Source organism: Taudactylus pleione, unplaced genomic scaffold (genome assembly GCF_031769625.1).
Source record: "Taudactylus pleione unplaced genomic scaffold, aTauple2 ptg001683l, whole genome shotgun sequence".
Classification (NCBI taxonomy): Eukaryota; Metazoa; Chordata; class Amphibia; order Anura; family Myobatrachidae; genus Taudactylus; species Taudactylus pleione.
The window spans coordinates 587,630-600,800 of NW_028286080.1; the positions used below are offsets into that span (position 1 = coordinate 587,630).

A 13,171-nucleotide genomic window follows, 5' to 3' on the forward strand; every position below is an offset into this window, starting at 1 on the left:
CTTTCGGCTCTGTCTGAGCCGGAAGCTCTCCACTGACATCACTAGTGATGTCAGTGGGGCTGCCCCCAAACGGTAGGTGTTCCCATGGGGTGAGCTGTTAATTAACATCGACAGCTCGCCCCCTTTGGATCGAGACCCGCTTTCGACCGGCGCTGTCGGTCGTAGCGGGTCTCACGCATGCGCACGATGGCACCGGCGCCCTCGTGCGCATGCTCTGTGGGGGACCATCGACCCGGTCCGAGCGCAATGGCGCTAACGACCGGGTCTGAATGACCCCCATAGTACCCATTACGAGCAGCTGTATTTTATTTATTTTTCAACATAAAAAATTCAGAAGACCCGCCAGTGTATTATAAGCATAAATGTATTGTATTTAAGTTTTTATTAGACAAATTACGCGGTTTCACATTTCTTTTTATGGAGTGATACCGGGATAGTAATATAGACATGCCGGACAGTGATCTGCCCAAATTAAAAAATAATGCACAGATCTCTTCACCATTTAGGTTATCTTGTGAAGAGATCAGATACACAAGAAAGACACTATATATCATCACACCAATTACGAATGGGAATTTACACCGGAGTGAAGATAATTTTACACTCATTTTTTTCCCCACATCTAAAAGGAGTTTAATACACAATTACTGCAATTTTGTGTTTTTGTTAAAAACCCTCTTTCGGAACAAAATTTTTATTTTATTTATCACTCTGGGCTATATGTACAAAGTAGCGGCTTTTGTAAGCCCTCAGTTTCTTGGCGGGTTGGAGCTGGAAATTTAAAGCGGCACTCACATTCAGCGTAAAGCACACAGGGCCTCACACTGAATTTTAATGCCGCTTTAATTTGTCACCGCTTTGTAAAAATAGCACAGTGGGCCTGATTCAGAGCCGGACGCTATTTGTGGTCGTTCGTTCTGAAAATAGGGGTGGCTATTCAAATGAACCGTTCGCTCTTTGCGGTCTGTTCACGCCTCTAGGTCTGAACGAGCGATCAAAACTTGCGGTAGTTTTTTTGGAAACTACGCCCCCTGGCCGCTCACATCCTACGTCATGTCCGCTATTTATTAGATTAATCGAGTACATCGACCAGCGTATGAACTGCTCGCTATTCTTGTGATCGGTTTTTCCTACCGCAATCTTGCGAGCAGTTCTGACTATAAAATAACCCGGTGACGTGGTCAATGATGCTGCTGTATTAATTATGCACACCCATAAAACGCCAGTTTTGACCTTTAAGCACGCCTGCGTTCGGATCTCCACTCCCCGTTTTCAAGCACCTTCCCCTGTTACCACCCACATACGCCTCCTCCTGTCACTCAAAATAGCAGGCATTCGCTATTTAGCGAACAAACGATTTTCGGCCGCACTAACTGGTTCGCGCATGTGTATTACGATCCGTACGCATGCACAGTTGGGCAAACATCGCTCGGAACGAACGAGCGGCCGCTTACGAGCGGCTCTGAATCAGGCCCAGTATCCCCTATTAGTTCCCAAGTAAGTTATTTAGTAAATAGTTAAGTATAGTATAATATATTTAGTATTTTAAATCTATATTTTGTTTATATTTTTTTTCCTGCTTACAATAAACGGTTTTGTTTTTGTCTCTGTTAAAATCAGTATATACTGTACAAGTACAATAAACAATAGTAAGTGTATATTTTTAAGGCCGTAGCTTACTGTAGGTGTTTTTAATAAAGCTAATCCTGAGATAGATTACATCTGACACTTTCAATAACACAAACATACAAGTTTTTAACCACTTAACCGGTGTGGTTAGTATGTGATGGGACCGCAGACAGAAGGGTCTCCGCTGACACGGTCGCATTACCGCCGCCTTGCTGTGTCCCCCAGTTTTTTAAGGGGAGATCCATCGTGCCCAAGTGCAAAACGCATCTCATCTGACTCCCCTGCAGTCACTACAAAGAAAAAATTAACCAAGCGCTAATATGTCAAAAAGGTCAAATAAAAGTGTAGCAGTGAAGATAAAAGGTGATTGTCAACCTCATCAGAGAACAAGAAATTATACATTTCACTGCGCTGTAATATTTATGCTGGGATACAGGCAGTAGTATGTATTATATAAATAAGTGTTTTATTTCACCTTGAACATACATATAAAAATTAGTCATATATTGTAGCAAAAATAGAAATAAATCATAAATAAATTGTAAATAGATTAAGGAGTTGATCAGGCTCCTGATCTAAAAGAGCTGAATATTTAGATACAAATTGCAATGACACTATTAAAACTGGATACACTTCAATACAAAAAAGGAATAATGGACAATGGCCCTCATTCAGAGCCGGACGCTCTGAGCAGAGCGCTCGCTCTGAATGAGGGCCGTCCTCCATAACAATGGAGCGTCCTCCTGGACTCTCGTATAGCTGTGGCTCATCACCCACAGCTCATACGAGCGTGCAGGATGATGGTCGCGATGGTCTTGACCATCGCGACCATCGCCAGTGCGAACAGAAGCCAGTGGTCGGGGTTTTCGACCACAAGCCCTGGAGTGATTTTGGCTCTATCAGAGCCAAAATCACTCCCACTGACATCACTAGTGATGTCAGTGGGGCCGGCTTCAGACGGTAGGCGTTCCCTTGGGAACGCCTCCGTCTGGGAGGCACGCCCCCGGCACGCCCACCAAAGGGGGCGTGCTGTCAATCAACATCGACAGCACGCCCCCTTTGATCAGACACAACAAGCGAAGGAAAGTCCTTCGCTCGTCGCGTCTGGCGCATGCGCACGACGGAGCTCCCTCCGTCGTGCGCATGCGCAGTGCACACCATCGACCCACTTGCGAGCGGACAGCCGCTTGCGAGTTGGTCTGAATCAGGCCCAATATTGCATAAAAGAATAAGCACAATTTGCCTACATGTAAGGAGAAAGCAAAAAAATCAGAAATTATAGTATAAGGACATCATTCAATTTGTGAATGAGAATGGGGGTCCAGTACTGTCCCTGCATGTAATTCCAGTCCTGTAGATGGAAAATAAATGGGCAAAGTACCTTTACATGGATTCAGGGGAACCGGAGAATGTTAAACTCACAATGAGATGTTTGCAAATAAACGGGACTCCTGTCTCCGTTCTGGCCGTTGAATGTATAGCAGCAGTCAAGCTTGTCAGACCGCAAATGAGGCGGCTCCACGTGTGGGCTGAACTTCGTATTGGTGTGTCAGACGAAGTAGCTGGAAAACTCACCGACGAGTGCCTCCCGTCTCCGGCTTGTTGAGACCTGGATCGGGACGCAGTCAGGGCGGTTAGCCAGTGGAGTGAGGAAATCCCCGTGTGCCGGCTCTACAGCAGAGCACGGCTCTGTCACCACAGCAGCCTCTTCACGTGGAATCTCACGCCAAGAATAATAGCGGTCAGCCGGTGCATATGTAGGCAATTATGAAGATGGTAAAATAATGTCCAGAAATTGATCCAAGAGAACAGCAACGCGTTTCGGCTAAATTGTAGCCTTTTTCAAGCTAAAATGTTCTCCCATTATAAATTTGCTGTATAAATAGCAGTAGGTTTTTAATTATTGGATAATTGCTTAATTCGTTTTAGCCAGTTTTTTAACTCCTTATGAACTGATCCCATATATAGCAAGTGGATCATATGGTAATTATAAATGCAATTGTACCATAAAAACACTGACCACCATCACCATCAGTGCCGGAATCACTCCCAGAATGCCGCGCATAGCGCTCTCTGCATGCGCCGGGGACAGAAGTGTGAGGAGGGGGAGTTACTTCAGAGAGATCAGCTGCAGCAAGGGGGACGAATCATCAGATCCCCTGACACACACTCCGCTGCGCTCTGCATGTGGGGGAGGGGTAATGCCCATGGGGGGGGGATCTGTAATCAGCGGGGGAAGGGCAAAATAAAGTAATATGAGGGTGTGTGGGGGGGGTAAAATAATAAAAAAAAAAATTGATACTGGTCACAGGGGAGAAGGAAGGTGTGTGCAAAAAAACGGGCTTTTTATAAGGGCGGGTGGGTGGGTGGTTTATAAAACAGCGATTCTTTTACTACCAAGAGGGTGTGTGGGAGGGGTTGGGTATGTAATATCGCCGGACGGAAGCCCTGCGGTTGAAATCCCGACGCCGGAAGGCTGGCAGATGAAGATCCTGACAGGGGAGATAAGTGGGCTATCCCTACCCATCTTACCCCCCCTAACCCTACCTTAGTGGTGCCTAACCCTAACCTCCCCCCAGGGGTGCCCAAACCTTACCTCCCTCTCCGCACTCTAAACCTAACCCTCCCGGGGGGGTGCCTATCCCTAACCTCCCCCCGATGTTGCCCATCCCTAATCATCCCCCGATGGTGCCTATCCCTAACCTCCCCCCTGATGGTGCCTATCCCTAACCTCCCCCCCGATGGTGCCTATCCCTGACCTCCCCTCGATGGTGCCTATCTGTAACCTCCCCCCGATGGTGCCTATCCCTAACCTCCCCCCCGATGGTGCCCTTCCCTAACCTCCCCCCCGATGGTGCCTATCCCTAACCTCCCCCCGATGGTGCCTATCACTAACCTCCCCCCAATGGTGCCTATCCCTAACCTTCCCTTGATGGTGCCTATCCCTAACCTCCCCTCGATGGTGCCTATCCCTAACCTCCCCCCAATGGTGCCTATCCCTAACCTCCCCCCAATGGTGCCTATTCCTAAACCTCCACCCCCGCGGCTAATTGCTCCTGACATCTGGCTTACCTACGTTTGGTATGCCGGTCATCGGGATATCGGCGTGGGGCCTCACAGCACTGAGGTCATGGGTTCAATTCCCACCACGGCCCTAACTGTGTGGAGTTTGTATATTCTCCCTGTGCTTGCGTGGGTTTCCTCCGGGTACTCCGGTTTCCTCCCACATTCCAAAAATATACTGGTAGGTTAATTGGCTCCCAACAAAAATTAACCCTAGTGTGTGTGCGCATGTGATAGGGAACATAGAGTGTAAGCTCCACTGGGGCAGGGACTGATGTGAATGGCCAATTATTCTCTCTGTAAAGCGCTGCGGAATATGTGTGCGCTATATAAATAACTGGTAATAAATAAATAATAATGATAGTTGTCAGTATTTAGACACCTATCTTTAGTCCCATGCCAGAATTTCAGTATCGGGAAGTCGGCGGTCTGCATTTCGACCGCTGGCTCCTGACTACATCCAGTGTTAATAGGATTTATGACCGCTGGGAGGGAAGTGATTTTATAATGGGGCCTTATGGACACCAGGTGTGCAATACACACCCTAGTCATTTTTTTTGTCAATAAAATATATAAATATATTTTTAAAAATACCTTTTAAACTATATTAAATTAAAAAAAAAATAGACAATTTCTGACTAGTTTTGCCCAGAAAATATTGTCAGCTAAGTGGTTATGTGAGTTTATCATGAGCTTATATTAAACAAGAAAATGTCCCAAAGGCAGATAAATAAAAGTTTCATCCTATTGGACACGTAAGCATGACCTCTGGCAAGGAGAACCCAATGTAGGTAGTAAAACATAAAATAAATAATGCTAGGAAAGTCAGCATAAAGCACGGAGACTGATGGGGAGTTTATATATTGTACATTTCCCGCATGGAACGTTTGTTAGTGTGAATTCATTTCATAAAAACACCTGAAAATCATCAATGTGCCCAAGCTTTCAAAGGCGGAAGCAATAAATGTAGAGATTAAAACATGAATTATTCTTGCAAGAGCCAGTATTTACCCAAGGACGTTCCACCTGTTCCGTTAACCACACGTTCTTATTCTCTGTAAATGTGCACTACAAATATAAGGTATAATGCAGCGTTACCACAGCAGTAACGGAAACCCGCCCACAGCACCTAACTCGCTTCTATAATCCTTTTGTGTGCAAATCAAATTTCACACTAACGCCATGCTTCCATTATACAGACAGTACTCTCATTACTCACTCCCCTTTTCCCCTGCCGCTAAAACCCAGGTTATTGCCGTGTTAAGGCTCCTAGGAAAAAATCCTGGGTCGACTAACCAGGCATCTCTTCCCGGGTCTCGAGCAGGGTTTTACGCGGGTAAGAACCGGGTAAGGCTCAGTGGAAACAGGTATCCCAGGTCATGAGAAGCGGGTCCCATTCACAGCATAGGGAGAGCCACATTTCCTGGCACTTGGATATAATGTCATCTCCAAGCGTCGGCAATATCCCGGGATTTTGATGGAAAACAGGTGTCAGTCTGTGCGAGTTATTTTTTGGTCATTCATTTTTAGGACAGGGTATTTTAATGATAATAGTCACACTCCAGAGGCTGCCACTCACTTACCTGATACAAGCTGCTCCTTCTGTGGCAGGTTCCAGCAAACAGACAAAGGGGGACATGTAATAGCCTGCGAGATACAGGCATTGGTGGGATCCCCGCCAGTCTGCAGGAGGTTTTAAAGTGTCAATCATTTAAAAGGCAAAACCTGGTAGGTAACATCGGTACAAAGCCACTTGGTGAAGCAGCTGGACCAGTCTGAAGTAGTGATGTCTTCTACAAGCTGGAGGAAGGTCTCCAGCTACCGGTCACTCACAACGAGTCCCACACATCTTGTGCCTGATTTGTTGGAATACGAAGTCGTCACAAGACTCCACACAGGTCATGTTTTCCAGGTCGCCCAGCAGGTGCACAAGTGTAATCATTACTCACTGACACATTTCCCAGGTCACCCAGCAGGTGCACAGGTGTAATCATTACTCACTGACACATTTCCCAGGTCATCCAGCAGGTGCACAGGTGTACTCATTACTCACTGACACATTTCCCAGGTCAGCCAGCAGGTGCACAGGTGTACTCATTACTCACTGACACATCTCCCAGGTCACCCAGCAGGTGCAGATGCACAGGTGTAATCATTACTCACTAACACATTTCCCAGGTCACCCAGCAGATGCACAGGTGTAATCATTACTCACCAACACATTTCCCAGGTCACCCAGCAGATGCACAGGTGTAATCATTACTCACCAACACATTTCCCAGGTCACCCAGCAGATGCACAGGTGTAATCATTACTCACTGACACATTTCCCATGTCACCCAGCAGGTGCACAGGTGTATTCATTAATCACTGACACATCTCCCAGGTCACCCAGCAGGTGCACAGGTGTATTCATTACTCACTGACACATTTCCCAGATCACCCAGCAGGTGCACAGGTGTAATCATTACTCACTGACACATTTCCCAGGTCACCCAGCAGGTGCACAGGTGTAATCATTACTCACTGACACATTTCCCAGGTCACCCAGCAGGTGCACAGGTGTAATCATTACTCACTGACACATCTCCCAGGTCACCCAGCAGGTGCACAGGTGTAATCATTACTCACTAACACATCTCCCAGGTGTAATCATTACTCACTGACACATTTCCCAGGTCACCCAGCAGGTGCACAGGTGTACTCATTACTCACTGACACATTTCCCAAGTCACCCAGCAGGTGCACAGGTGTAATCATTACTCACTGACACATTTCCCAGGTCACCCAGCAGGGGCACAGGTGTATTCATTACTCACTGACACATTTCCCAGGTCACCCAGCAGGTGCACAGGTGTATTCATTACTCACTGACACATCTCCCAGGTCACCCAGCAGGTGCACAGGTGTATTCATTACTCACTGACACATTTCCCAGGTCACCCAGCAGGTGCACAGGTGTATTCATTACTCACTGACACATTTCCCAGGTCACCCAGCAGGTGCACAGGTGTATTCATTACTCACTGACACATTTCCCAGGTCACCCAGCAGGTGCACAGGTGTATTCATTACTCACTGACACATTTCCCAGGTCACCCAGCAGGTGCACAGGTGTAATAATTACTCACTGACACATTTCCCAGGTCACCCAGCAGGTGCACAGGTGTATTCATTACTCACTGACACATTTCCCAGGTCACCCAGCAGGTGCACAGGTGTATTCATTACTCACTGACACATCTCCCAGGTCACCCAGCAGGTGCACAGGTGTAATCATTACTCACTGACACATTTCCCAGGTCACCCAGCAGGTGCACAGGTGTAATCATTACTCACTGACACATTTTAGAAGATTCAAAGGTGGAGCTAATTATCTCACTTGTGATTCTGTGAGGAGACCTGGAAAACATGCACTGTTTGGGGGTCCTGAGGACTGAGTTTGAGACCCTGTGATCTATAGAACCAAGCATTACAACATTACAGATTTATAGCTGTGGAATGAGCAAAAAGAATAAATGCCTGATACTTATCGCCATGCCACATCTTTTACTCCTCTTAAGGACACTTGTGTATTTGCTAATAATCTCCATGTTGGCGACCACCTTTATTTAAACCAGCAAAATATAACAGGTAATCCGCTAAAGGAAATGTATTTTTATTGTGGAGACGTATTACATGAATTAGTTACAGCTTTAAGTCATTGCTCCCAAGGGATGCAAAACAGCGGTCCATGTATTCAGTGGTGACGTCTTCTAACCGCGCCGGCTTCCATTTTGGATTCTGGTCTTTTTCAATCAGCACTGTAAGGTAAGAAAATATGACTCAGCCAGTTATTTACCCCACATGCCACACTCACCCTCCCTGCTGCCAGATACCCCACCTGCCACACTCACCCTCCCTGCTGCCAGATACCCCACCTGCCATACTCACCCTCCCTGCTGCCAGATACCCCACCTGCCACACTCACCCTCCCTGCTGCCAGATACCCCACCAGCCAGTCTCACCCTCCCTGCTGCCAGATACCCCACCTGCCACACTCACCCTCCCTGCTGCCAGATACCCCACCTACAACACTCACCCTCCCTGCTGCCAGATACCCCACATGCCAGTCTCACCCTCCCTGCTGCCAGATACCCCACCTGCTACACTCACCTTCCCTGCTGCCAGATACCCCACCTGCCACACTCGCCTTCTCTGCTGCCAGATACCCCACTTGCCAGTCTCACCCTCCCTGCTGCCAGATACCCCACCTGTCACGCTCACCCTCCCTGCTGCCAGATACCCCACCTGCCACACTCACCCTCCCTGCTGCCAGATACCCCACATGCCAGTCTCACCCTCCCTGCTGCCAGATACCCCACCTGCTACACTCACCCTCCCTGCTGCCAGATACCCCACTTGCCAGTCTCACCCTCCCTGCTGCCAGATACCCCACATACCACACTCACCCTCACCCTCCCTGCTGCCAGATACCCCACATGCCAGTCTCACCCTCCCTGCTGCCAGATACCCCACATGCCAGTCTCACCCTCCCTGCTGCCAGATACCCCACATGCCAGTCTCACCCTCCCTGCTGCCAGATACCCCACCTGCCACACTCACCCTCCCTGCTGCCAGATACCCCACCTGCCACACTCACCCTCCGTGCTGCCAGATACCCCACCTGCCACACTCTCCCTCCCTTCTGCCAGATACCCCACCTGCCACACTCACCCTCCGTGCTGCCAGATACCCCACCTGCCAGTCTCACCCTCCCTGCTGCCAGATACCCCACATACCACACTCACCCTCACCCTCCCTGCTGCCAGATACCCCACATGCCAGTCTCACCCTCCCTGCTGCCAGATACCCCACATGCCAGTCTCACCCTCCCTGCTGCCAGATACCCCACATGCCAGTCTCACCCTCCCTGCTGCCGGATTTATGTATATAAACAGTCTATTTGCATAAAGTGATTCAGGGAGGAAATGAAATCAGTGGTAACAGCTGATGACAGAGTCCTATTTACTCAGCGGACTGACATTTATATAAATATTACAAAGGGAAAGATCCAATGATAAATCCTGTGCTGCATCGCCCATGTCACCCCACTACCTCCCAGTAAGACAATCCGTGTCCAGTAGCGTCTTGTCAACTACGTTACAAGAAATCCGCGTCCTCTATGTACTAACGGCCAGCTGTTCGTGTTATCTGGCACAGTGTGTGTCATTATAACCTACAGCCAGGCCTGATAACTAATATTTGTTTCAATAAAAGCGCGTTCTGCATATTGATTCAGCTCATCACCCGCCCGGGCTGCTCGCCGTAAGCTCAGAACTATTACAGACTGTCAGAGCTTAATGCGATGATAAATCAGATAGGATACTGCGTTATTACTTCTACAAGCCAGAGAGACGCATATCGGGGACAGAGACCTGTATTTCTAACCATCCAGAATTATACACACCCGGCAGCGTGACCGGAAATAAATAATTGCACTTAAATGAGAACTAAATTTTATATATAGACTAAAGAAGTCCAGATTTCATGCACCCTGAGGGGCTGATTCTGAGTCGCACGCGATGGCGATGTTCACAGAGATTTTTGGCTACTGCGCATTTGCCAAAATAACTTACATTTTGTGCGGTACATGAGTACCAGTGTGTCGCAGTACCGATTATGATGCACGGTCTCGCAGATGTATTAGGCGACCCTGGGCGGTGACCGTGAGGTAATAGGGAGGTGGCTATTATGCGGACGCATGAAGATGGTCCGTCTTGTGGGCGTGTCATGGGAGCATCGCAGGCATTTTGCTTAAGTGATAACGAACTCAGGGCTCGATTCAGACCCGCTCGCTAGGTGCGTATGCAAATTCGGCAAGGGTGGCGATTGCACGGCAAGGCATTAGCACGCCCACTATGTCTTTGCGTCCGATCGCCTTGTGTATGCAGACGCCCAACAGCCTATCTTAAGATGCCCACTTGCGCACGTCATCTCCAGGAAGTGTATGCAACCATCGGTAACATCGAGCACCATCGGATGCGATCACAGCGCTTGAGGTTGAGCATACCCTGCTGCAAGCACTGCGAGCAGTTCAGTGTAAAATGCAGCCAGGTGACGTGTTCTATGACGCTGCCGCTTAATCATGCGCGCCTCTGATATGGCGTTGAGACACTCAGGCACGCCTGCGTTCACACCACCACTCCCCCGTTTCTAGTGGCCAGCACCTGTCACCACCCACAAACGGCTTCTCCTGTCACTCATTCAGGCGGGCTGTCTATGAGCAGCGAGCGAACGCTTCCCGATCGCGCGCACTGGTTCGCGCACACGCGCAGAATGCAAACAATCGGTTGGCTACGTGCAAAGGCATTCTAGCGAGCGTGTCTGAATCAGGCCCTCAGATTCTTAATCGCTCACGTTGGAAGCCATACCCTGATGGAGAATCTGCACCTAGCATGGGACTGGGGCAAGTTTCCATGGCGAGATTAATGGCTGCACATGAAGACGCACCAAGCACGATTTTACCATCTAAAGACGCTCGCAGTGGGCGTCCCAGTCTCTGCAGAGTCATACACATGGCTGTACACCAGGGGAAAGACTGATAACATAAGCGATTAGTCCCAGTCCTTGCAGAGTCATACACATGGCTGTACACCAGGGGAAAGGCTGATCGCATAAGCCATAAGTCCCAGTCCTTGCAGAGTCATACACATGGCTGTACACCAGGGGAAAGGCTGATAGAATAAGTGATAAATCCCAGTCCTTGCAGAGTCATACACATGGCTGTACACCAGGGGAAAGGCTGATAGCATAAGCGATAAGTCCCAGTCCTTGCAGAGTCATACATATGGCTGTACACCAGGGGAAAGGCTGATCGCATAAGCCATAAGTCCCAGTCCTTGCAGAGTCATACACATGGCTGTACACCAGGGGAAAGGCTGATAGCATAAGCGATAAGTCCCAGTCCTTGCAGAGTCATACACATGGCTGTACACCAGGGGAAAGGCTGATAGCATAAGCCATAAGTCCCAGTCCTTGCAGAGTCATACACATGGCTGTACACCAGGGGAAAGGCTGATAGCATAAGCGATAAGTCCCAGTCCTTGCAGAGTCATACACATGGCTGTACACCAGGGGAAAGGCTGATAGCATAAGCGATTAGTCCCAGTCCTTGCAGAGTCATACACATGGCTGTACACCAGGGGAAATGCTGATAGCATAAGCGATTAGTCCCAGTCCTTGCAGAGTCATACACATGGCTGTGCACCAGGGGAAAGGCTGATCGCATAAGCGATTAGTCCCAGTCCTTGCAGAGTCATACACATGGCTGTACACCAGGGGAAAGGCTGATAGCATAAGCGATTAGTCCCAGTCCTTGCAGAGTCATACACATGGCTGTGCACCAGGGGAAAGGCTGATCGCATAAGCGATAAGTCCCAGTCCTTGCAGAGTCATACACATGGCTGTACACCAGGGGAAAGGCTGATAGCATAAGTGATAAGTCCCAGTCCTTGCAGAGTCATACACATGGCTGTACACCAGGGGAAAGGCTGATAGCATAAGTGATAAGTCCCAGTCCTTGCAGAGTCAGACATATGGCTGTACACCAGGAGAAAGGCTGATCGCATAAGCCATAAGTCCCAGTCCTTGCAGAGTCATACACATGGCTGTACACCAGGGGAAAGGCTGATAGCATAAGCGATAAGTCCCAGTCCTTGCAGAGTCATACACATGGCTGTACACCAGGGGAAAGGCTGATAGCATAAGTGATAAGTCCCAGTCCTTGCAGAGTCATACACATGGCTGTACACCAGGGGAAAGGCTGATAGCATAAGCGATAACTCCCAGTCCTTGCAGAGTCATACACATGGCTGTACACCAGGGGAAAGGCTGATAGCATAAGCGATAAGTCCCAGTCCTTGCAGAGTCATACACATGGCTGTACACCAGGGGAAAGGCTGATAGCATAAGTGATAAGTCCCAGTCCTTGCAGAGTCATACATATGGCTGTACACCAGGGGAAAGGCTGATCGCATAAGCCATAAGTCGCACCTAATACTACAGGCGCTAATGTGGTCGCAGCAGCGTGTGACTATCAGGCCCTAAATCAGAAGACATGATTAATGATCGGTGCATATTATTATTATTGGTGTCAACTGCGCCAAATGTACAGTAGGTGCTGGACACTGGGCTGAACATGAAGGACAGATGAGTCTGATACAGTTCCCATTGCCCCACAATGCCCCGTATAACTCCATATTACTGTAGCCCCATGCCCGCTCATGGTTACCTCAGCGAAATGATTTATTGTTCCTATACACCAAACACAGAGATTATCACTGGTAACTGTCTGAGAGAATGTATATCCAGCCCTGTAAGACAATAAAGACCACATCTACTGCTAACTTATGTCACACGATGGGACTTACCTGCTCTCACGCCTTCATAAAAATCATGTCCTTTCTGCAAAGGAAAAAGAATATAAAGATTTTGTGGT

At 48.4% G+C, this 13,171-nt stretch overlaps 1 protein-coding gene across 2 annotated transcripts in view; it reads right to left on the reverse strand.

Moving 5' to 3' along the window:
- Positions 1 to 8,334: 8,334 nt before the first annotated feature.
- HIBCH (3-hydroxyisobutyryl-CoA hydrolase) overlaps positions 8,335 to 13,171 on the reverse strand; it is a 127,040-nt gene continuing 122,203 nt past the window's right edge. For both annotated transcript variants that reach the window (XM_088464544.1, XM_088464542.1), the window contains 2 exons: positions 13,104 to 13,137; positions 8,335 to 8,495 (listed from right to left, as the gene is read on the reverse strand). In XM_088464544.1, coding sequence (XP_088320670.1) covers positions 8,380 to 8,495; positions 13,104 to 13,137 — 150 coding nt within the window. In that variant the 3' untranslated portion in view covers positions 8,335 to 8,379. The remainder of the gene's footprint in view (positions 8,496 to 13,103; positions 13,138 to 13,171) is intronic.